The sequence below is a fragment of the Tarenaya hassleriana genome, unplaced genomic scaffold (assembly GCF_000463585.1).
Source record: "Tarenaya hassleriana unplaced genomic scaffold, ASM46358v1 Cleome1, whole genome shotgun sequence".
NCBI lineage: Eukaryota > Viridiplantae > Streptophyta > Magnoliopsida > Brassicales > Cleomaceae > Tarenaya > Tarenaya hassleriana.
The window spans coordinates 4,848,808-4,873,102 of record NW_010960187.1 but is presented as its reverse complement, the minus strand read 5'-3'; the positions used below and the strand labels follow the sequence as shown (position 1 = coordinate 4,873,102).

At 41.7% G+C, this 24,295-nt stretch overlaps 5 protein-coding genes across 15 annotated transcripts; 2 read left to right on the top strand and 3 right to left on the bottom strand.

The window, feature by feature from the left end:
* Positions 1–6,679: 6,679 nt before the first annotated feature.
* Positions 6,680–11,342, bottom strand: LOC104811764 (copper-transporting ATPase RAN1-like). The gene is made up of 10 exons (XM_010538583.2): positions 10,808–11,342; positions 9,698–10,318; positions 9,175–9,604; positions 8,664–8,989; positions 8,502–8,560; positions 8,082–8,424; positions 7,845–7,990; positions 7,774–7,810; positions 7,421–7,678; positions 6,680–7,315 (listed from the first exon to the last, which is right to left on the bottom strand). Exons 1-10 carry the CDS (start codon positions 11,147–11,149, stop codon positions 6,839–6,841), a joined length of 3,039 nt encoding a protein of 1,012 aa, XP_010536885.1. The 5' UTR covers positions 11,150–11,342; the 3' UTR covers positions 6,680–6,838.
* A 2,142-nt stretch (positions 11,343–13,484) lies between these two features.
* LOC104811754 lies at positions 13,485–15,057 on the bottom strand. The gene is made up of 4 exons (XM_010538574.1): positions 14,717–15,057; positions 14,202–14,267; positions 13,984–14,106; positions 13,485–13,883 (listed from the first exon to the last, which is right to left on the bottom strand). The coding sequence occupies exons 1-4, from the start codon at positions 15,032–15,034 to the stop codon at positions 13,746–13,748; spliced, it is 645 nt and encodes a 214-aa protein (XP_010536876.1). The 5' UTR covers positions 15,035–15,057; the 3' UTR covers positions 13,485–13,745.
* A 245-nt stretch (positions 15,058–15,302) lies between these two features.
* Positions 15,303–16,906, top strand: LOC104811737 (50S ribosomal protein L7/L12). Of its 2 annotated transcripts, none has more exons than XM_010538555.2 (2): positions 15,303–15,407; positions 15,788–16,906. In XM_010538555.2, exon 2 carries the CDS (start codon positions 15,907–15,909, stop codon positions 16,552–16,554), a length of 648 nt encoding a protein of 215 aa, XP_010536857.1. In that variant the 5' UTR covers positions 15,303–15,407; positions 15,788–15,906; the 3' UTR covers positions 16,555–16,906. The 2 variants fall into 2 exon arrangements, with proteins under 2 accessions (XP_010536857.1, XP_010536864.1); XM_010538562.2 differs by having other exon boundaries at positions 15,312–15,407; positions 15,873–16,906.
* Positions 16,907–17,019: 113 nt separating this feature from the next.
* On the bottom strand, positions 17,020–21,716 carry LOC104811701 (protein FAR1-RELATED SEQUENCE 1). 7 transcript variants are annotated; one of them, XM_010538500.2, is made up of 8 exons: positions 21,621–21,716; positions 18,216–20,368; positions 18,085–18,141; positions 17,888–17,956; positions 17,736–17,804; positions 17,572–17,640; positions 17,401–17,472; positions 17,020–17,304 (listed from the first exon to the last, which is right to left on the bottom strand). In XM_010538500.2, the coding sequence occupies exons 2-8, from the start codon at positions 20,322–20,324 to the stop codon at positions 17,200–17,202; spliced, it is 2,550 nt and encodes an 849-aa protein (XP_010536802.1). In that variant the 5' UTR covers positions 20,325–20,368; positions 21,621–21,716; the 3' UTR covers positions 17,020–17,199. The 7 variants fall into 7 exon arrangements, with proteins under 7 accessions (XP_010536802.1, XP_010536819.1, XP_010536837.1 ...); XM_010538517.1 differs by lacking the exon at positions 21,621–21,716 and adding an exon at positions 20,514–21,614 and having other exon boundaries at positions 17,020–17,321; XM_010538535.1 differs by lacking the exon at positions 21,621–21,716 and adding an exon at positions 20,514–21,614 and having other exon boundaries at positions 17,020–17,315.
* A 122-nt stretch (positions 21,717–21,838) lies between these two features.
* On the top strand, positions 21,839–24,166 carry LOC104811673 (uncharacterized N-acetyltransferase ycf52). Of its 4 annotated transcripts, none has more exons than XM_010538472.2 (5): positions 21,839–21,958; positions 22,517–23,059; positions 23,231–23,289; positions 23,427–23,483; positions 23,805–24,166. In XM_010538472.2, the coding sequence occupies exons 2-5, from the start codon at positions 22,544–22,546 to the stop codon at positions 23,929–23,931; spliced, it is 759 nt and encodes a 252-aa protein (XP_010536774.1). In that variant the 5' UTR covers positions 21,839–21,958; positions 22,517–22,543; the 3' UTR covers positions 23,932–24,166. The 4 variants fall into 4 exon arrangements, with proteins under 4 accessions (XP_010536774.1, XP_010536766.1, XP_010536757.1 ...); XM_010538464.2 differs by having other exon boundaries at positions 22,471–23,059; XM_010538455.2 differs by having other exon boundaries at positions 22,435–23,059.
* The last annotated feature ends 129 nt before the right edge of the window (positions 24,167–24,295 follow it).

Genomic DNA, 24,295 nt, shown 5'->3' with positions numbered 1-24,295 from the left:
CCTTCCAGCATAGGACAAAAATTTAGAGGTCCAAGAGTTTAACCTGCCTTTGATGCGATCAATCAGCACTTGGTAATCTGTCTTACTTTTCGTATATTCTGATTTTGGACAGAAGACAACATGATGAAAAAAAAAACATCCTACAATGTGGTATCGTGGACAAACGCTCGACCTATATCCCATTTGTATGATCATCATCATCATCATCATGATCGTACACGTGGCATGCATTCTCTAATAGCTAATCAAGCATCCCATGGAGATCACTCATCATAAACTCCTCAAGCATAGTGGTGTCACATAAATCTTGGGGAAGATCATCATTGTCCATGCCGTCCACGCCATCGCCATGACAACCATGATGATCATCGCATGCACCATGTAACATCAGACCACTTTCTTGGCCCATCTGAGACGACGTCGTTTCCTTACCTCTCTCGCCGTTTCCCTCGCGTAGCGGCCAAGCCTCATGAAGGGTGTTTTCGTAATTCCGCTCGTATCCACCACCTCCGGAGCGCGGGAAAATGTCTTCCTCCGATACCGAACTTGGCGAACTGAAGTCCAAAGATCGCATGCACCATGTAACATCAGACCACTTTCTTGGCCCATCTGAGACGACGTCGTTTCCTTACCTCTCTCGCCGTTTCCCTCGCGTAGCGGCCAAGCCTCATGAAGGGTGTTTTCGTAATTCCGCTCGTATCCACCACCTCCGGAGCGCGGGAAAATGTCTTCCTCCGATACCGAACTTGGCGAACTGAAGTCCAAAGTAAACTAGGTTTAGAGAATAGGGTTTTCGTATTATTAAGTTTGTAACATACAAGAGGAATATATACATGATTGAATACTTTAATGATGGAGTGAGTTTAGGTAACAAATAACATAAACATAGGAACTAATTGATACGCGTATAAACAATAAGATTATAATAAGATTTCCTTCCATTACGCCCCCGCAAGATGAGGCTCGTGTGCGAGACCAATCTTGACCCGAAGAAGATCAAAGCGTGCTCGAGGTAGCGGCTTTGTTAGGGCGTCGGCCAACTGATCATGGGAAGAGACATGGGAGACTCGGAGTAGACCGTCTTGTACAAGACCTCGAATGAAGTGGTAGTCAATAGCAACGTGTTTCATACGTGAGTGAAACACGGGATTGGCGCATAGATAGGTTGCGCCGACATTATCGCAGAAGATAACGGGTGTTGAGGAAGAGACAATACCAAGCTCCGAGAGCAGTGAAGTGAGCCATCGGATTTCAGAGGCGGTAGTTGCAACAGACTTGTATTCCGATTCGGTAGACGATCTCGCTGCCGTGCGTTGCTTCTTAGATGACCACGAGATCGGGTGACTGCCATAGTAAACAATGTGTGCGCTTGTAGAGGTGAAATCGTCACGGTTACCTCCCCAATCCGCATCCGAAAAAGCATGGAGATTGGCTGTGTTTCTTGAGGTGTAGAAGAGGCCAAGTGAGGAGGAGCCAACAAGATATCGTAGGACACGCTTTACAGCTTGCCAATGGTCGGTTGTGGGCCGATGCATAAACTGCGATAGCTTGTTCACTACGTATGCGATGTCGGGTCGTGTGAAGTTGAGATATTGCAAGCTTCCAACAATGTTTCGGTACTCTAAAGGATCATCCAATGGTGTGCCCGAGTTCAACGTCAAGGAAGTGGTAGAGGACATGGGCGTAGATACCGGCTTCGCATTCAACATGTTTGTCCGTTTGAGAAGATCCGTAATGTACCGTCGTTGTGTGAGATAGAGACCGGTGCTGGAATGTGAGACCTCAACGCCGAGAAAGAATGATAGATTTCCGAGATCTTTGAGAGAGAACCGAGCAGCGAGCCTATCAATGAAGGATTGACACCGTGCTGGATCATTTCCCGTGATGACAATGTCATCGACGTATACCAACAAGTATAGGACGACAGTGGAATCACGGAAGATAAACAACGAAGTGTCGGCCAAGGAGTTGATGAAACCTGAGGCAAGAAGGAAACTCCGTAGCTCGGTGTACCAAGCTCTTGGAGCTTGCTTGAGTCCGTATAGAGCTTTGTGAAGCTTGCATACATGTGAGGAGCGATCTTGATCAACAAAACCGGGAGGTTGGACCATATAGACATCATCCGTGAGTTTGCCTTGGAGAAAGGCGTTGTTGATATCAAGTTGACGAAGTGGCCATCGTCGAGTTACCGCAAGACTTAGTACCAATCGAATTGTAGCCGGTTTAACAACCGGACTAAAAGTGTCATGGTAGTCAACACCGGGACGTTGATGAAAGCCCTTTGCCACCAAGCGAGCCTTACACCTGTCAAAAGAACCATCGGCACAACGTTTAGTGCGGAAAACCCATTTACATCCAACTATGTTGTAGGAGGAGTCCGGAGGAACGAGATCCCAAGTTCCGTTTTTCACAAGAGCGTCAAACTCTTCCGTCATAGCTTGTCTCCATTGGGGTGATTTGAGAGCTTGGGATACACACGTGGGTTCGGTGAGGGATGGTTCAATGTCGGTGGTCGTGGCTTTGAGAATGTTGTTGGCAAATTTGGTGTTGGGTTTGGTGATATTATTTTTGGATCGGGTGGTCATGGTATGAGTGTTTCTTGTGGAGGAAGTAATTTCAGGGGGAAGGTTTATAGTGGGAAGTTCGATAAGGGTGGTGTCGGTGTGCGCTGTGGGATCTATAGGAAGTGTTGGTGGTTCGGTATTTGAGCTGGACGAAGGCGAGTTTGGTAGGTTTGGTGAATGTAAGGGTGAAGAATTACTTACCGGAGAAGAGGAGGAACTCGGTGAAGACTGTCCAGGCGAAGGATCCGAGGGCATGGGCGTAGCTTGTGGAGACAGTGGCATGGGTGAACATCTTGGGACAAGGGTATGGGAAGGAGACACTGATGGATAACATGTTCCCGTCGAGGAGACATCGGCCGAGTCAGCCATGAGACGAGAAAAAGGAAATGAGGTTTCGAAAAATGTGACATGTCGTGAAGAGTATACTCGTGACGTGGAGGGATGAAAACATAAGAATGCAGTTTGGGTCAAAGAGTATCCGACAAAAAGACAAGGCATTGATCGTGGATCAAGTTTGTGATTGGAATATGGTCTCAACCAAGGAAAGCACAAGCAACCGAAGGTGCGGAGCTTGTGATAGTTTGGTGCGGTACCAAAGAGAGTTTCAAAAGGCGATTTGTCATGTATGACTTTGGTGGGGAGTCGATTTATGAGGTATACGGCGGCTGGAAACGCAAACGTCCAATAGGACCGTGGAATGTCGGCTTTGGATAGGAGTGTGAGTCCCGTTTCCATGATGTGCCGATGTTTGCGTTCCGAGATGCCGTTATGCTCGGGTGTATGTGGAGGTGTGGTTAGGTGAGTAATACCGTGGGTCGCAAGAAATGAGCGAAGAGCTATATATTCGCCCCCGTTATCCGAGTAGAGTGTTTGAATGCGATGATTAAATCGGTTTTCGACCAATGGTTTAAATCGAGTAAAAATCTCGTGGACTTGTGATTTTTGTTTGAGGGGATAAAGCCACGTATACCGCGTGAAATGATCGACGAAAATAACATAGTACTTAAAACCATCGAAGGAAGTTACGGGAGACGACCATACATCCGAAAACAAAATCTCAAGTGGACGAGAAGACTTAATAGTCGATACCGAAAAAGGGAGTTTATGACTCTTATTGATAGCACAAGGTTCGCATAACATGTTGCGAGTTTTATTGGACGACAAAGGCAAAGAAAATTGGTTGATGACCTTATTTAAAATTTCGGAAGAAGGATGGCCTAGTCTAGAATGCCAATCTGAGAAAGTAATGGTAGTGGCCGAGAAAGCATGGTGAGATGGGTTAGACGCGAGATGAGAAGAAGATGGCCACTCATACACACCATCCTTAAGCTGCCCTTTTGTGAGAGATGCCCCCGTCTTTAGATCCTTCACCTGAAAAGAAAAAGGGAAAAATTCCACCGAGACAAGGTTAGATTTGCAAAGTTGGTGGATGGAGATCAAGTTCTTATGAAGAGTAGGAACACAAAGCACATTGGTAAGTGATAAAGATTGAGAGGGAGAAGTAAGGGATGTGGAACCCGTGTGTGTAATTGGATGCATCGATCCATAAGAGTGTCAAGATCGGATGTAATGTGATGTGATGCGCCGGAATCTAGTAGCCAATTCGGAGATGGTGTTGAGGCTGAGAGGTTTGTGTTGTGAGCTCGAGGACGCCAAGGAGCAGGGCCCTGAGAGGTTGAGACAGGCGGTGCAGACTGGGAAGCCGAGGAGGGGAGGAGATGGCATCGGCGAGCGCTGTGGCCAAAGGTTCCACAGAGTTGGCACTTCCCTTGGTAACCGGTGGACGAACGCCGAGAGCGAGAGTCATTGGTAGATCGGGGCTGATGTTGCCAGGAAGGACGGCTGGGATGTTTTGCTTGAGCATTGTGTGCCGAGATAGGCATCACCGACGGCAGTGGCTCAGAGGCAAGGAGAACCGATTCATGGTTCAATAGTCGTTCGTGAAGTTCCACAAACGAAATGGGCAAGTCACGAGCATTGATGGCGTCCTTGATAGGGCGATATTCTTCGCCAAGGCCTGACAAGATGAGATCCACGAGGTCTTCATGATCGAGGGGCTTGCCAAGAAGGGCTAACTCGTCACCCTTGGTTTTGTAGAAGTGCATGAATTCATCAATGGACTTTCCACCTTTGGTGAAGCGTCGCATGTGGTCCTTGATTTGTTTGATATGCCCTCTGCTTGATCGGCCATAGGTTGAGGCAAGAATGATCCATGCGTCGCTTGTGGTGGTGGCTCGAGCAATGAGGGCTTGGCATGACGTCGAGATGGAGCCGAGAAGGGCTGAAAAAATCAGCCTATCTTGGCGAAACCATGAGGCATAGGCGGGATTTGTCACGGACGTGTTGTTTTCAGTTGTCGTCGGGGAGACGGACTTGTCGGCATCAAGGAAGTCTTCGAGGTTGTAACCTTGAAGAAGGGAACGGATTTGCAGGCTCCATGTAAGGTAATTGGACGCCATGAGTTTGGAGATATTGGTGACGTTGATGTTGATCAACGGAGAAGAGGAGTTATCGGGATTGTAGGGATGAACGGTGTCGGTGGACACGGGAGTGCCATCAGATGAAGGTGTTGCAGCGGCAGACATGGTGGCTTAGTTTTGGATGGCGTGGAAGACAAGAACAGGATGTCGCAAGACGTCGGCTCTGATACCATAAACTAGGTTTAGAGAATAGGGTTTTCGTATTATTAAGTTTGTAACATACAAGAGGAATATATACATGATTGAATACTTTAATGATGGAGTGAGTTTAGGTAACAAATAACATAAACATAGGAACTAATTGATACGCGTATAAACAATAAGATTATAATAAGATTTCCTTCCATTACAAAGTCACCGGAGCTCTTCTTCTGAAGTAGTTTTCTCCGCCGTAGGTACGGCCGGTGAACTGCTGAACTAGGGCCCGGAAGTTGCTAGGGTTTGCGTTGACGAATGTCGCGGGTTTGGCTCTTCTCGAAGCCCTAGATCGCCGGGAGGCCATCTCTGGGGCCGCCACGTGGACTCCGGTGAAAGATTCCGACGATGACGTCACTTTTACGGCGGTGACTGACGGATCCATTTCCTGTACTCGTTGTTCATAGTATTGTAACCATCGTTCTGCTTCAGAGTTGCTGTTCATTCTTTGTTTCTTTTAGTGCTCTTTTTTTTTTTAATTATTTTTATTCTTTGTTCCTTTTTTTTCCTTGAAGAGACAGACCATAGGGTGAGTCCAAGTTCAAGGTCCTTTTTATATGCAGGGAAATGTTTAATCAAATTCATTATGGCATTTGCATTGAATTCCACGCTGAATTTAGGATAATACGGTTTCTTGTTTTTACCCAAAAAAAAAATTGGTTTATTGTTTATTCAGATTTGTTTGAGAGAATGAGAGCATTTTTTTTTGTTAATTATTTATATCAATGACTTCAATACCATAGTTTTAAAATCTGTAAAAAAAAAAAAAAAGTATGAAGCCAAATATATTAAAAGTGGATTTCTACTCATGAAAATCTAATGAGAAATAAAAAAAAAAAAAACAGATTTCTAAAACGTCCATAATTACTAATCCGATCCATATCGTGCGAGCACATCACTTAAATCGATCGATCATTATATATATATAAGCTAAGATGTCGAACGATGTCCGTTAGCAATGACGAGAAGATGCTAACGTCGTATTTTTTCCGTTACAGTTATACCTAAAAACAATTAGACCTCGTTTTAAATGCGGTCATCTTATTACAAAATTCACGGGGGACAGTGACTTCAAATCAAACCGTACATGTATCTTCTGATATTCTATTTCTGAGTTTGGTTCGGTCATACAATTAAGCCCCTCTTCGTTTGATTTGATCTTCCCCCTCCATTCTCGAATTCTACCTAATAAAAAAGATAATAATCCTCCAAATAAAATAAATTATCCCGACGATGTTCACAACCATAGTAAATATTTGTTGGGTTGATCGTATTATTCTTTTTTTTTTAAATTGTTATAAATATGTAACCGACTAAATTCAACAATAGAGAAGGAAAAAAAAAGATAAGCGAATTTTATTCAAGAAGTTGAATCAATGATTTTCGTCATAAAACATCGGCGATGTCAATATGATCTACGCGTTGTGTTTGCGAGAGGGACAAGACCAAGTCTTTTGATTTCGTGAAGAAGGAAAAAAAACTTCAACAAATAACCATTCTACATGAACCGGAACGGACGACCATTCTGGTCGGATTCTTACCAAAGTCCGTGGGACCTTTTTTTTTTTTATACAAAGAATACACACATCATTGCACACTCTACTCCACTGTGATCTCCAAGATGGTGGTGAGTCTTGGCCTCTTGTATCTTCTAAGAAGCAAGGACGAGCAAACGACGCTGACCGACGACAGAGCCATGCACGTTCCGGCGGCCCACGGCGGCAACTGCACCCTCAGCGACGGGAAGAACACTCCTGCCGCTACCGGGATCGCCACCACGTTATATGCCATGGCAAACACGTAATTTAGTCGGATCCTCCTTAAGGTTTTCCGGGACAGATCGATGGCCGTGATCACGTCTTCCAGGTTGTTCCTCATCAGGACATAGTCCGCAGCTTCCACCGCTATATCTGTTCCCGCCCCGATCGCCATACCGACATCCGCTGCAACTAAAGCAGGCGAATCGTTGATCCCATCTCCCACCATAGCCACCGTGCTTCCGTCTCTCTGCAACGAATGTATCACATCCGCCTTCCCCGCCGGCATCACCTCTGCCCTCACATCTTCGATCCCGACCTGTTCATATATATATATATATATGTATATATATCATACAGGTGATTCTCCTCCATCATTGAATCATTTATAAGAAATGAAAATGTATATGAATGTGGGCTTAACCTCCTTGGCGACAGCTCTGGCTGTTCTCCAGTTATCGCCAGTGACCATTATGGGTCTAATGCCCATTTTAAGGAGACCCTCCACGACCACTGCCGCCTCTCGCTTTAGCCGATCCGCAACTCCGATTGCGCCTACCAGTTCGCCGCCGTAGCCTACAAGTATTCCCGTCTTTGCACTTTCTTCAAGCTCCACTACGAAACTCTCCACGTGGTCCGGGATAGCAATACCGTTCTCCATCATAAGTTTACGATTCCCTACCTGATTGATGGAAAGATTAACCCTCTGGTTAAAAGCAAAGATAGAAAAAATGTTCCACAATCGAAAGCAGCTGTAATGAAATATAATAACTCAACCAGAACAAGCTTCTCGTTAACGAAGCATCGAATTCCTCTTCCCGGAAGAGCGGAGAAATTCGAGGTATAACTGTCGACGAAGAGCGGAGAAATTCGAGGTATCGAGGAGCCATCCAGAAACTCGGGAGTCTTTGTTGTCTGTTTCAGACTCGTCAAAGAAGTGGAAATGCCGAGCGTATTCAACTATAGCTTTTGCCAGCGGGTGTTCGCTGCTTGCCTAAAGAAAAAGAAACAGATAAAACGTTTAGTTTAAACCCCCTCTCCTTCTATCCTTAACAAACTGAAGAAACTAGAAACGAATTCCTGACCTCGGCAGAAGCCACGAGCGTAAGGAATTCTCCACGGTCCATATCGGAGAAAACTTTCGCAGTTGTAACAGTAGCTTTCCCTTGGGTTAGAGTGCCGGTTTTGTCAAATACCACATATTTCACCTTCTGAGCTCTTTCGAGTGCATCCGCACCTTTGATCAAGACACCGTTACTTGCCCCGACTCCTGTCGCGACCATAACAGCGGTCGGAGTTGCCAAACCGAGAGCACAAGGGCAAGCGATTACTACAACAGATATCGCAAACATAAGAGAGAAAACAAAGTAAGTCCCGTTTTCCGGCAGCCATTCTTCCGGGTAGGCTCCAACAGCTCCACCGATTAGCCTGCATAAGATTTTGTTCAAAAGAGATGAGAGCAGAGACGCTTCCGACATTATAGAAACTGCTATATAAAATCTCACCAGCCCAAAAGGGTGAATAATGCCAAAGTAATCACTATTGGGACAAAAATGCTGGCGACCTGCACCATGGAAAAATCCAGGATGAAGTATGTTCATGTTTATGAATATATCGAAAAAGGAACTAGCAAATTAAGATTGATATATGCTATATTCAGTACTTACATAATCCGCAAATTTCTGGATAGGAGCTTTCGACATTTGGGCTGTCTCGACCAAACTTATAATCTGGCTCAGAACGGTGTCAGACCCGACTTTTGTAGCTTCAATGTGAAGAACACCATGCAAATTGATAGTACCCCCAATCACTTGTGAATCAACCTCCTTTGATACCGGAACTGATTCTCCTGTCACCATGCTCTCATTTACGTAACTCGAACCCCATATCACAACCCCATCTGCTGGGATCTTTGTTCCCGGAAGAACTTTTAACGTGTCACCTGGCTGAATCAGCAAAGCATCTATCTCCCTTTCCCCTTCTACCTTCCCTCCTACAAATTACGCCAATCATGAAACTTGTCAGCAGCAAACTAACTGTTTTGTGTTTTTGTTTCTGTCTGATGATCAAAGATTTTTCCTTTTCAGCCTCATAGAAAAGTGTCAAAAGCCTTCAGATAAACTATATTACCACACGTCTATTTAAGACGAGAACAGAAAATTACAGGAGGAAATATACCTTTGCCTTTGACAAGCAAAATTGCCGTTGCTGGAGTAAGTTCTACGAGTTTCTTGATAGCATCTGATGTTTTTCCCTTTGCGAGAGCTTCCAAATACTTCCCCAACAGTACAAATGTTATCAGCATAGCGCTTGTTTCAAAGTATGTCGGAGACCAAAACCCGGTGACCGCTCCATATAGAAGAGCCGCAACAGAGTAGAAGTAAGAAGCTGATGTGCCCAGTGCCACCAGAACGTCCATGTTACTTGAACAATTTCGAAGAGCTCTTCCTGCTCCGATGTAGAATCTCTTTCCGACAACAAACTGAATAACACTTACCAATGCCCATTTCATCCAATCACCCATCAAGAAAGGTCCACACCTCCAGACCAGCAAGGAATCTAGAACAGCAATGTGCGGGCACACTACTTGGATGAAGAAAAGCGGAATCTGGATCGGGAAAAAATATCACACAATTGTTTCAATTAGCAGCAGTAGATCATCTTTGAAAACAGATGGAAATGGAATGAAGAAGTTACTCACACTGAGAGAAAGACTGGTGATGAAAAGCCGAAACATGTTTGCAGCTTCTCCGGTGTCTTTAGATGTCAACCTTTCATAAGGATTGATTACACGCAACTTGAATTTCCCGTTGCTTCCTCCTTCAATCCCATCCACTAAGGATCTTGAAGTGACAACCTCTGGATCGAACACCACTTCCAGTTCTCCTGATATCCGGTCAAGACGGAATTGTCTAACGCCGTTCAACCGAGCAAGTATGCCTTCCAGGATATGTGCATCAAACTCATTGAAGATGCCATCAACCCTTAAGACAATGTTGTCCTGCTGGCTGCTCTGCACAAGTGAAGCCTCGAAACCTGCATCCTCAATTGCATTAACTATATCGTCTTTGCTTATTACAGTCGGGTCATACTCGACTTCTCCTAACGAAGTAGCCAAGGCTACCACTGCCCTTTTGACACCAGGGAGATCTCTTAGAATGCCTTCAACCGAGTTAACACAGGCAGCGCATGTCATCCCTCCAATTGTAAACTGGCCAACCAAGGTAGCCTGCGCTTTTGTCCCCTTGCCCTTGGTCATAGGTTCCGACAGAATCTCTGCCTCAAATCCGGCATCTTCAATGGCTTCTTTAATGTCCTCTTCCTGAATTAAAGACATAATCAGTTACTTTCTGGATACAAACAAACAAAACCCGAGAGTTCCCTTTCTCAGAGATGACTATGGGTGTCGATCTAACTTCAGAAATGATCACAAATGCATCCTCTGATGTTAGAGCAAGGGCCAAGAGACAATCTATATCTTGTATATATTAAAAATGGCAACCCAAAGTTCGCAGACACTGATTAGTTAAGTAACTGATATCCGATTCCCACTATAAAGGTCTCAATCAAGCTATTACAGTTTGCAGAACAAAAACTTAAGATACCCACGAAGATCCTGCCTTTGTTGAGTCCTTCATACGGAAACAAACAAGGAAAGGATAAAAATTTACTCAGACAAAATCCACCCATGAAGATCTCACGAAGCACCTCAATCACTACAACAGAAAACCAGAAAGAACATGCCAAAAACCACCCGAAATCCCACGAATTTGTCCGAATCGAACAAGCAACAGGGGAAAGAATGGTTAACCTTGACCAAATCGGGATCGAAGACGACATCAGCCCTGTTCTGCAACAAGGCTACGGAGGCTTGCAGCACGCCATTAACGCTCCTCAGAGCTCCTTCCACGGAGTTCGAACAAGCAGCGCAAGTCATGCCCGTCACCCTCACCTGAATCCTTCTCACACCGCCGCTCCCACCGCCTTCCTCGATCCTACTCAAATCGGCGGCGTTTCCGTCATCGTACGCGTCGAGAAGCCGGACTTCCTCCATCGCCCCTATATCGGAATCTCTTCCGCCGATTGACGCCTCCGCCGCCATCGCCGGAGACGATACCGGGATCAACTGCACGTCCCGTCCACTCGGTGCCATGTCCTTAGCGAGTCCGACGAGAAGCAGACGGAGACGCGCCTACGACGAGGTCAAAGGTGGGGATTCTTCTGTAATGATGTGTATATATATGTGTGTGTGTATATATATGTAGAGAGATTGCTTCTATTCCTATATGTAACAGAGAAATGGAGGAATTCCCGGGGCATGAAGGAGAAAAGAGGAAAATAATCGAAAAGAGATTAAAAAAAGAAAAACGGAGATTTTCCGGGAGGGAAGGTGGAGACAGCAATTTGTCAACTAAAAAAATGCTGGGATGGAGTGACAGTTATACCCCTGAGTTATCTGGATATTACGTAAATGGACTTTGTACTTCCATTACGACCCGATACCCACACATCTTATCCGCTTTCGGGTTGCCTTCCTAAAAACCTATATTGATTTGAGTTAATGGTTTTTGTATTAATAAATCTATTTTTTTACTATGTATTTAAAAAATATTTTTATGAATTTGTTAATTAATGATGGACGATGGGATCTTATTAGTGGCTTTCACAACTAATGATATCTTAATTTTCTAAGAAAGGATGATTAATAATTAGAAAAAAAAAGCGAAGTCTCAAATCTCAATTAATGTCATGGACCTCTTTGTATTTTCACCAAAAAAAAAAGTTGATATGGAAATCCATAAGCTTTATAATTTTTTATTTTTTGAAATTCTAAATCGAGTTTTTAAAAAAAAAATATATAATGATATTGACCTATTGTTTTTAACAATTATCATTGATTAAAATAAACCTTTTCCCATACCATCTTTATATCTCTCTTTTTTCTAAAAATTTATATACAGTGATGTTTCCATTTATGTGAAATAAGAAAATTTATTAAAATGCCAAGCAATATATATATATATATATAATATACTAATAGTGCATCTTTTTGTTGGAAAGGTGACTTCCACTCCACTAATCAAAAGTCGAATTCCATAGCACTAAACTATAAAAAGAAAGAGAGAAAAAAACAGAGATTAGACTATTAAAAGTAATAAATAGAATGTTCTATTTGTATTTGAGCATTTTCGTTAGGAAAATAGTAAATTTGCTATTTATATCGGTCAAAAGCAGATGTTGTAACATTTCGTAAATATCATAAAATAATTATCCTAATGGACACAACTTCTTGTTTTTAGCAATTAAATCATTTCTGTAATTTTTCTGTAAGTATTAGTTTTCTTTACATAATGCAAATTTGCAACTGCATATAAAAGTAACTAAAATATTTATAAAAAAAAAAATTAAATTAGTCGTGTTTTCATAACCGAATACACAAAAATTGTATAATGTAGAACCGAATCTATTCATGCGTTGAAACAATATTTTAAAATGTGTAGCCAATAATTTTTCGATAGCTAATATTGGAACTTCTTTTTAACTTGCATGCTTTTGCTTTAAAAAAATGCCTTTTGTTTTTTTTTTTTTTTGCAAGTTTTCGATGTTTGGGGGAAAATAATTTGAAAAATATGGTTATGGTTATGGACTATTGTGCTTTTTTTATGAACCGAAATTTGTAATTCTCACGCAAGGCCGCTGTCGGGTCAAGGGTGCATGACCCACCAACTCCACTCATAATCATATCATGCCATTTTAATACCATTCCCATATTTTATTTATTATCATTTCGTAATTCATCTATTGAGTTTATTTTTAAAAAAATTACGTACCTAATTTTTTTGATTTGTTGGAAACTATGCTAAAATATCAAATACGAGTCGTATCAAAAGCAAGTACGACAAGGAAATGCCCAAAACGGTAATTTCACATTACAGACGAATTTTTTTCGTAACGCTCCCACTTTTAAAATGTATATTTTTTTTCCTAATTTTGCGTGATGATGTTGTTCTGCACGCAACTCACGAGCTGTAGTAAGTCAGACATGGACAGCGGACCAAACCAAACGGAACCGAAGTGGTTCGCCGAGGGTAGGGGTAGTTTCGTCATTTCGGATCGACTTTTGGTTTGGTTGAGCAGAAAGCACGGATTAGTTGATCTGATGAGAGTTGGTACGAACATCAATTTCTTGGTTGAAGTCCAATTCCGGTCAGATGTCCACATCACCACCACACCACCACCGTTTCTCCAGCCGTATCTTGATTAACAAATGTTACTAAGATTCACAGTCAAACCCTCCGAGTCAATCAGTGACTCTTGGTCGCTTTCTGATAATCTGGCAATTCTACAAGGCGGAGGGATTTCTTCTTGAAGAGGCGACTTCAAGAAAGCCAGCTAGGGAACAGCAAAGGAGAGTGTTCGTGTTTTATGTACGATGAAGTTACGTGGCGCGCAAGAAACCGGTTGGCCTTACTTGAATCTGGTCATTTTCCAACTCAAGAAACTGAACGTAACAAGAACTTCAATCCTCAGGATTGTTCAATTAACTACCGTTCATGTACAGTGCAGCATATATTGAATAAAGTTGCAGACTTTACCCAGAAAATTTTGAGCTTTAAGAATGACTGATGCTGCCCTTTTCAGTGTTTTTATAAAGGGTATCAAGTTCTTACAAAGCTTAACAGTCTTCTGACCGCTTCGTTTCTTCCTCCTCCATTCAGTTCTTTCTCCTCCCCTAAATCTCTTCCCTCTTATTTCTGTTTCCTGTTCATCAGTATATCCATACCAGAGCCCGAGACTGTTTGATCATCTTCTGAAGAGCTCTCTGATGAATCTTCAAGCACACAGATTCTGTGCAAATCACCCACTTTTTCTAACTCATGCTCCACCTGCAACAAACTCTTCTCACTTTCTCAGTATTTCATTTTCTTTCATCTCTTACCGAAACGTTTTTTTTTTTGGGGAAACAGGCAAAGATTGAAATGAGACCTTGCAAGAAAGAGAGCAGAACATGAAAGCCTTGGATATGAATTTCTTGCACTCTTTTATGGACATCTCTGTGTGCTTCGGTTTCAGCGGTATCTTTTTTTCATCATAAGCAGAAAAACGAGTCTGCGATCCCAAAAGTCTCGTATGATCAGAACCCTTGTTTCTGTTTAAGCTGGAAGTAAGAAGAAGAAGAAGAGAGATGATGATATGTGTATTACTTGAATATCAGAACAGTCCATGAGCTTGGAGATCTCCTCCAGTCCGACCATGCCATCTTCGATCCCCTGTGAAACATTTCGGTTATATCTTAATTTTGATGGAATTTGAAAAAGAGAGAAGGATGATGCAGAAGGGTATAAGAACATGGCAACTGCAATGAGTTTGTTACATTTGATGTAAAAGTTATATATGAAGAAACATGTGAAGAAGAGTAACAAGTCCCAAATGAAATGTGGCAAACAAAAGTTGGATCCCAAGATTCAGAAGGAAAACACAAACACAATCCATGAAAATGCAGAACATAAAGCTCAGAACTTTCTTCAAAACTACTCAAAGAAGCGGTAAAAGACAGCAAAATAACAACTTACAGATTACGGTACAGACTCACGTTCAAAGCCACAAGCAATTTTCTCATACAAGGCGGAGAACAAGGAACTTCGGAGAAAAGACCATAAGAGAACATGAAACAAGGGTTTTCGAATGACTTGGTGGGCAAGAAACAGATGGAACGTACCTGAATACGAGGGTGAGGATAGTGAGGATCGACGCAATCGTGACAGAAGGCGGTGCGGCAAATGAAGCAGAAGAAGTTTCTCCGATTGTTCTGATGGATTCTGCATTTTCCATGAAAGCTTTCGTTCATCAAAGCTACGTACCATTTGGGTCTTGGTACTCTCACAGTCTCTTCGCTCTCCTCTTCATCATTGCCAATCACTTTCCCTTTCCCTTTAGTTGAAGAATCCATGGATGGCTTGTTCGAGAAAGAAGAGACGGCTCGATTCTGTATCTGGTTTTCCCTCGGTTTTGCGAGCTTGGAGAAGTTCAAGAACATATAGGGAAAGAAGAAAAGGTTTTTAGAAGTAACTGAATGTCAGTGTCTCTGGCTCTGTTCTTGGATCTTGATATTATTTATATTTGTTTGATGAAACGATTTAATATTAAGGACTTTCTCAAATGGGTACTAAATTATGCAAGAACTTTGGTTTGAAAATGTAGATAACTACAAAAGGGATCCTCACCGTCCACGAGTGACTGACACGAATCGGACGGTAGACATACGGAAACTAGATACACGTCGCCTCATCAGATAAAAACGCCTCCTTTGAAACCTAAAACCCTGTAAAACCTAAGATCTCCAAAAGATATCATAGATCATCTACGGCCAATCTCCACCGTCGCTTTCCGCCACCGGCAGATTCCGGCAGGTTTGTCTTCCCTCTTTCTATTCCTTTCTCTCGTCTCCCTATGTGCGGTGTCTCTTTGGGTTTAAAGTTCCAAGCTTTTCGAGTTTTTGCTGAATCTGGGAAATGGGTATGAATCTGGGGAGGAATTTGGAGAACTGATATGGTATTGTTAGGTCGATTAGAGTTCATACAGGAACTCGAAAGACTGGTTATTTCTATGGTTATGATGAAACTGAAAGTTTTCTTCGCAAGTGTATTTTGACACAGCGTACAATGGATCAAGTTGCAAACTTTTTTTTTCCGGAATAACTCTCTCTCTCTGTTTTTTTTTTTGTAATCGGAACTTCGAATTGCATGACATAGTGTCCTTATACCTTTCGTTGTTGCTGTTGTGTGTTTAGGTCATTGGCTTGCTGAAACAGATACTATATCCCGCTTGCGAGTAGGAGATGACATATCTGTGATAAACTCGGTACTTGGTTTCAGGAATAGGGTAATAGGCTAAGTTGGATATCTAAAGATGAGCTTGGTTTTGAGATTAAGGCAACATTTATCAATTGGGTTTTATCAGAAATCCTATACACCTGGAGCTATATACTTCAATTCGTTAGTTGGGGGTTCGCGGAAATACAGTCAACCGGCAAGGAAAGATGAGGAGGAAGAGGAAGAAATCGACCCAAGGAGACTCCCAACCGATTATGATCCAGCAACTTTTGATCCAACAGAGCACCGTAGTCCTCCCACAGAGCGTGTGTTCAGACTCGTAGACGAGGTTTCATCCCTCACGCTGTCTGAAATCGCAGAACTTGGTACAATTATAATGAAGAAAAAGGGTATGACAGAGCCACCTACTGTCGGTGTCATGAAGCCAGGGGCAGCTGCTGGGATGGCAGGCATGGTTGCCAAGGGCCAAGCTGGTGGAGGAGCTGCCAAGGAGGAGAAAAAGGCAGAGAAGACCGTGTTTGAGATTAAATTGGAATCATATGAGGCATCTGCTAAAATCAAGATTATCAAGGAGGTTAGGAGTTTCACTGATTTGGGTCTTAAGGAAGCCAAGGATTTGGTGGAAAAGACTCCGTCGATTTTGAAGAAGGGAGTGTCTAAAGAAGAAGGTGAGCAGATTATCGAGAAGATGAAAGCCCTTGGTGCCAAAGTTGTTCTGGAGTGAAGGAAACACAGGTAGTCATTTGTTTCTTCTTTGGCATGTTTGCAGACTATTTGTCTTTCCGGGACATAGTATTTAGGCCATTGTAGTACCAAGTTTCCGGGTTTGGGTTGGTTTTACTCTTCAGCATTATGGTTTCTGAGCTTCTTTTGGCTGAGTCCTGGTCGAGGAATTGAAAATAGTTTTCTCGATAGATAATCAATGGCGGGACAATGGAACAATGGTTATCTCTTTTTCTTTACAGTGTTGTCTCCAACCTTGGATTAGACTCTGAACAAAAAGAGGGAATGTTGTTGAATACCTGCTTTGACATGAAAGTTTGCCTCTATGATTCTATCCATGCAGATTCATTCCATTTCTCGTCGTTATCTTTTACAGTTATACTGTTACTGTGATTCAGTTTGTGTATCTTTGGGTTTGTTTTGCAAGAACAAGATTTGGCCTCTTGCTATGATTAGGAGCTTTAAGTTCCGCAAAAAGCTTTTGCTTTGATAAAAAAAAAAAGCCCTCATGGTGCTCTCTGTTCATGGATTTACATGGCGATGGAACTGTATGTGAAGTGTTAACTGAAGGAACCTCCATTTACTATGATCATCTCTATTCTACCATGCCCTCGTTACAGATATTTTCTTGTACCGTAGAAAAGCTTTATGAAGGGTCATGTGTTTTCTTGTACCGTAGAAAAGCTTTATGAAGGGTCATGTGTGTCGGGACTGATGATGCTTCAAGGCATTGCTGTCTGGCTGAAGATCTCTGAGACTCGTCTGTCCCTGAGATTGTAAGAGAAAACCCGTAAAAGGCGCGAGAGCGAGATTAGACAATGCAACAGTTCTTGCTCAAGTCGTTTACCGTTTCTTGCAGACCGTCATCAATGTTAAAACATGAAGTCATAGCTTGCGGTCTGAAACTCGACTGTTCCTGCTAAGAATCACCATTAACAAGTTGTTATATAATGTCATAGATACTACAAATATTATCTCAACACATGAGAAAAAGGGCGAGAGAACTTAGAGAACGGACAGCTCGATAAAGCCTCTTCCGAGTTATGGAATGAACACTAGGGACTGATGCAAGAGAATTTGGATGAGCCTGCAATGGACAATAGAAAGCAGAATCTTGGATCATATTATGAAAATTCCATGGAAAATCCAAACGAAGATCCATAAGCAAAAAAATATCAGTACCAGTGATTGTATGTTACTTTGGTCTGCACAATAACCATCACGGTTCGAGGTTATGGAATCGCTTTCTACCTGAAGCACAAAAGAATAACGAGAAACATAAGGAACGTTACAACTGTAAGGAATTCATAACTGGTAAAAAAAAGCTAGTGTACCATTCCGTGTGAGAGTTTTTGGGCACCGAGGTAGTCATCGACAACAATGGAGGGACGACTCCTAAGTTCCTGACACAATCAACCAAAAAACGTCCGAATAGACTTTGAACTTCATGAAAAAGAAAGCACATATGGTTGGGTTTCTGGCAGTATATTGCTTCATCGGTACGAGAAAAGAGTAAAATCTCATGGCCTACCGTCGTTCTCCACACTTCTTGCTTGCCAATGCTTAGAACTTCATGCAGTGAATGTACCTGAAAAAAAAAAAACCCTCAGAAAAAAGACAGGAGTCAGTGACTTTGTTATGCTCCATCAAGAGAAGGGGGACCTGTCGAGATTCAGCTGTGCTGTTCTTGTTTGCATCAAATGCGTTGCTCTGTGTGATTTCTTCATATCGGGGAGGATCTTGAGCTGCAAGTGAGGTTGACTCTGCTTCATTTCCGATTGAGCTATTCATATTCTCAAACTTCCGAAAAGCTTCATCCAGCATGTTAGTTACCATAATATAACTCTCTTCGGATAGAGATGCCTCCTCGCTCAATTTGAAAGCACGATGACAAAGATCCCTGTATCGTTGAGCCCTGGATGGAGCTACTTCATACTGTGCTTCTACAACTTCTCTCTTTTTTGCATCCTTTGTCCAACGTTTCAGTACATACCGAGAAGGTATACTAAGTATGCCAGACATTTGCAGAACAATCATGGCATGCCTGCAAAGGAAGCCATTTAATTCAAACAGTAGGCATGAACAAGAAACTTCTGATGATTCACTGTTCCACACCACAACATAAGCACGTTTTTGTTCATAATCTTGAACCCTGAAAATTCTTTTGGCTCCATCTTCGCTTTCCTTTTTAGGATGACAAGCAACTCCTCCCAATACCTCAACTTGGAATTTCTTGAGCATCGCATGTGTGTATACTCCAGCCATTTGCTTCCCGAATGGCGATGGAGACTTCAACCCAGGTTGTTTGTGCAATGTTTCCATATCTGATTTTGCTTCCTCTTCACATCGTCCTTGCATAATGGCCTTGTACTGATCCAGAAACGCTTTCAGTGTAGTTTTCCTTTGAATGTATTTGTCGAAATGGGAATTTACAGAATCTGATCGCTGGCCTGTAGACATCCCTACTAGAGAAACATCCTTCATGTATCTAGGAACCCAGTGTTCCCGATTCTCATACAACGACTGGAGCCAAGAATTATCTCTCAGATTATACTTATCAACCACCTCCCACCATCTCTTTTCAAATTCTTCACTCGTGCTAGCGTCATAGATAGAATCATTAATCTCATCCACAAATCTTTTCTCTTGCCTCATGACATGACCAAGCTTCTCGGGCATCTGACCTAGAGTACTCCACATGTAAAAACAATGTCGAGAAGAGGAGAAAACCTCTGAAACAGCTTCTTTTAGCATGTTGTTTTGGCTGGTAAGTATAACTCTTGGTTGGCGTCCTCCCATCGCTTTTAGCCATGCCCGGAAGAGCCAGATAAATTCAGATTCAGTATCATCTGCTAATAATCCACAACCAAGCAATAAAAACTGACCATGGTGGTTCACACCTATAAAAGGGACAAGTGGCAGCTTATACTGGTTTTTGATATACATAGTGTCGATAGACACAACATCGCTGAAGCTATCACAATCTAACCTGCCTTTTGCATCAACCCAAAAGGCATTTCTTACAGTTTGCTCACCGCTTATGTCCATGGCATAGAAAAAGAAAGGATTCTCTTCTTGCATGTCTGTAAAAAAGTTCAGGAGTCTTTCAACACCACCGTCCTCTAAAGCTAACTGTTGCCTGCTATTTATCTCTTTCGCAATTGCACCATATTGTTTCTCAAGTTTCTTGTCACTACCTGATTCTCTCAACATGGAGTTTGACATCTTTTTCATCCTTGCTCTGCTACTATCTGAAAAACCACGACCTTTGGTGCTATGGGTTTGACCAGGAAAGGTTTCATGGTTGTGTTCTTTTATCAGAGTACGAACAACCCATCGCCCATCTTGCCTTCTCTTGACATGCAAGCATGCCTTACAATCAGTTTTCAAAGAAGAACGGTTCATCCTTCCACGTCTATGTGTTTGAGGAATGTTAAAGCCTTCTGTATTTGAAGCAGTACCTCTGGTTTCCTCTGAACTTGCAGCTTTTTTGCTTCCATAACTTGTACAGACAAACTTTGCATCGATAAACTTCCCTGTCATTCTTGAACGACGACTAGCTTTTATAATTGTCGTAAATCCCACAGACATAGCGTACTCTTTGTAGATAGCGAATGCTTCCTCTTTGGACTCGAATTCTATCCCTTCGTGGAGCTCTAAATTGTTTACCGAGTTTAAGTTTATCCCATCTCCATGTCGTCGTTGGTGTCTGTTATCACCCAAATGCACATTATGGTATTCTCCTGATGGCATTTCAAGATCGATCCCCATCAAGTTTTTTATTCCTTTAAATGAACCCTTTGATCAAAGCTAACCTGTTAAGGCACCAGAGAAGAACAAACTATTAGAAAAATTTATAACCGAACAGTAGTTTACAACCAAAAGCATCATTCTTAACCAAAGGAACCTTCATGGACAACAATTGCGAAGTAAAGTATATCACAAAGATCATGGCCATACATGGTGAGAAAGAATTAAGACTAGAGATGCGGAAGTGTTGTACGAAGTAGCACCACTTTTTTTGTTCACGCTCTTCAGCTGCATAGATCCCCATACGTGATAGGGTTCCATCTGAAACCATATCCATCACAAGCTAATTGATATCCATATTTCAGTCCTTTTCACTAGGAAGGCTCTCTTTCCAAATTGTTCCAGCTCCAGAGCAATAGTTGAGCAGACATGAAATTTCATCACTTAAAACTATAATGTTATCTTCTATATGCCTAAAGATTTCCATTTTCAAGTGTGCAATAAGATACCAACGCACCCTTTACATTCAGTGACATGCATCACTTTACAGTAACGTTTACTCGTAAAATTGAACTATCAAAAGAACTTTTAGCAAGTCCCAATAGCAAGATGCATAAGACATGATCCAGATGTAACTAAAAGAACACTGGATATCTAAGGAATTGGCAATGAACTTACAAATAACTCAGCCTGCATCAGATAACATATATCAGAATCGAATAAAGAACATTCTTTTACTTGAAAAACAACCAGACAACCCTCATTTCAACGCATACTATCATCTTGCACAAGTCATTAAAGGGGAAACAAAGCAAAACAATCAAGCTGACGGCCTTCCTGACTGACTTTCTGTACATAGAAAAAGCCAATGAAGGATAAACTAATCCGCCATCTCTTAAGTTCAGTGATTCAGTGGTCGTCTCCGAGACTGCAACTTGGTTCCACAATGATCATAGACAAAGGAACCCAAATAAAATCAGAACGCCAAAACCCTAAAACCCAGCAAAAATCCACCAGATGTTGAGCAGTTTCATCAAATGGAGACAAGTCCAAAAGTTCAAAATGCAAAAGCCGGAAACTTTCAAAATTCAAATTAGATAATCTGATCCAGAGGTTTAGCAGACTGAAACAAAGCAAACAAAATCATAATCGAAACAAACTCAGAACTAAAATTAACCAGCTCAACCAAAGAAGAACAATCATTACAGTAGTATCTTCACTACACTGCGAAAGAGCGAAAAAGACTAAATCCCAATCCAAGATTAAGAAAGAGCAGACCAAATAACAAAATTTCTGATGAAGGGAAAGGCACGTTACATGCTTTGAGAGAGAGACGGGGAGGGGGGGTCTTGGAGCGAGTACACAAGCCTTTTTCATTACACCGCAGTTTGATCGCCAGGGAAGAGAGATCACCACCGTACTCGCGTTTTCTGTACTCGCGGTTATCCCTTGGGGGGTATTATTTTCTTATATTTAAGTAGGGGTTAAATTTATAAAACTAATAAAAATGTGGGCCTTGCGTTTCACTTTCACATTCATCCCAAATCATCTTTTGTGAGCCTCTCGTCCTTACTCTTATTTGCAGATGGAAAGGCTGGAACTTTACACCTCGGAAATGGCTGATTCCCTTGGCGAAATCTGATTTCTTTTGTCAGGTTCTCATGTTTTATAGACTTCCGAATGATTTATGTTACTTCTCGTAGTTACTTGCTTTTTCCGAAATGCATATGAACACGTAAAATATGAGAAGAACAAATCAAGTTTTCTCTTTGATGGAAGGAAGAAATCAAGTTGTTTTCTGGGTATTGAATTTCCTGATAAAGTTCACTCCGATGAAAGATCAGTTTAATAGTTTGTCTCCTAGGAAATTCCAAATCTTTGTGAAGTTAGTTTATTTCTGGTGAATTTGCCAGTTTCTTCATACACTAATTAGAAGAAATGCCATCTTTAAACAGTTTTTGTTCATTGCTGTCCCTGTTGATTGCATAAAGTAGCGTTTGTTTTCTCATTATGGAAATGCGAATTCTTGCGTACAGTAGCTTGAGAGCTTCACCCTTGCATTTTGCATTTTGGTTTGGCATTCTTTATGAATCTGACAATATATCCATTAACTGTTTAATTTTTGATCCAGAAGTAAACCTTTGCTATATATCCATCATTCACACAGGCGAAGTCCGGTTCAATTCGGTTTTCATGTCTTTTTTACTGGTTAGATGGTGATCGTTGAATAAGAGAGACTGATGAATATGGGCTCGGCGGTTTATGCTGGTAGTTCTTCTGTTGTATCTATGGAGTTAAGATGGGTGAGAAGAAGCAATGGTGGCAGTGATGATACAAGCAGAAACCCAGGAAATTTCAAGGAGTTGAATGCTGCCTCGACACTGCCTATTTATATATCCACTACAAAAAAGGATGTAAATCTGCAGGAATTGAGAGATCTGTATTTGCATTGCAACCACTCGTGCAACCGGTTACCAAATGGGAGCATCAAAGAGATCATGGACATGAAAAAGCTGTGCACTGCTATCTCCCACAGTGCAGTTGTTGTCTCTGTTTTCTGCAAATCCCATCTTATTGATGTCAGCCTGTCCTCATCTTTGTCTCCATCAGACATCGGGAAAGGAAACAAAGTTGTCAGCCCTCTGAGAGGTGTATTTCGGGATGTGTTGCCAGTCACCCCTTCCAATGGTCAGCTTGTTGGGTTTGGTCGTGCTGTTTCTGATTGTGAATTGACCGCTTCCATCTACGATGTCATGGTACCTTATTTCACTATAGCATGACCTCTGCATAACATGTTGTTTGATGGAATGTGCTTCATATCTTCAATTTTTCTGATATGTCCTTGAGTTCCAACGTGAACCTTTATTGCTGCTTAAGATTGGTTAACACGTGTTTTTTTAATATAATCTTGTTTCAGTGTTTTCCAGGTTATTCCTTCACTTCAGAGGATGGGAATTGGTAAAATTATTATTAGAAGAATTATCAGGTGAGATGGTATTCTCCTGTATGATCTGCTTATTTTATCCTTAAACCTTCAACTTTCTCCTCAAAGATTCTGTGCCTTTAGAGTAGAGGTTGATACTTTTTGTTTTTATGCTCACATTTCTGTTATTGTTTCAATAGACTTCTCACAAGCAGAGACATCTATGACATAGCGGCTCTTTGCTCAGAGCGTGAAAGGTACCAACTTTGGGTCTTTTACAATACTCAACCTTAATTTTGTCGAAAGCCTTCTTTTCCGCACTGTCCTGTCTAGCTTTTCAGGATGTATATGATCACGGTTGCTCTGTGAGTATCTTGGAAATGGGACAGTTTGAGATTAGTATGTGAAATATCAAAATACAATTGTAAGTTGACAAAACTGGAAAAGAACAGGTTACAATTATACCAAAACATGCTGATTGATTAGGATATCTGGGATTTTTTGGGAGATATCGCAACTCTGATCACTATATGTATATGCAAAGACCTGATATTTACTTATCAAGAAACATCTGTTAGGTTGTTCTTCAACGCTTGCGGATTCGGAGAGGACATGTTGGGATCCACGACAATGATGTACAGAAAGAGTTTGGAGCAAATCACCGATGCAGAAAAGTCAATTGAATCTTCAAGGATCACAGATTAAGCAAGCTGAATAACGGCAACTCATGACTTGTTTCTGATGATTAGTTCTTACATAGGATGTGAGGCAAGTCACTCTAGTTCTCTTCTTCCTGATGTATGCCAAGCCCCAAACCTTTGCTTATGTCCTGGACCATTAGCAAGAATCCTTTCTAACTTGCTTATTACATAAACTGTTGTTCTGAATCAGAATTGTATTAACTTGTTTTATACATAAATCATAAATGTATGTTTGCATAGCTCGTTCTGAATCAGAAATGTCATGTTTCATAGATGGTCAACGAGACACAAGGGATAACTCGGTCACTCAAAAGCAATGGTCCATATGCATATACACAATTGTTGTTGTGGGCTCTGCATGCACTGGT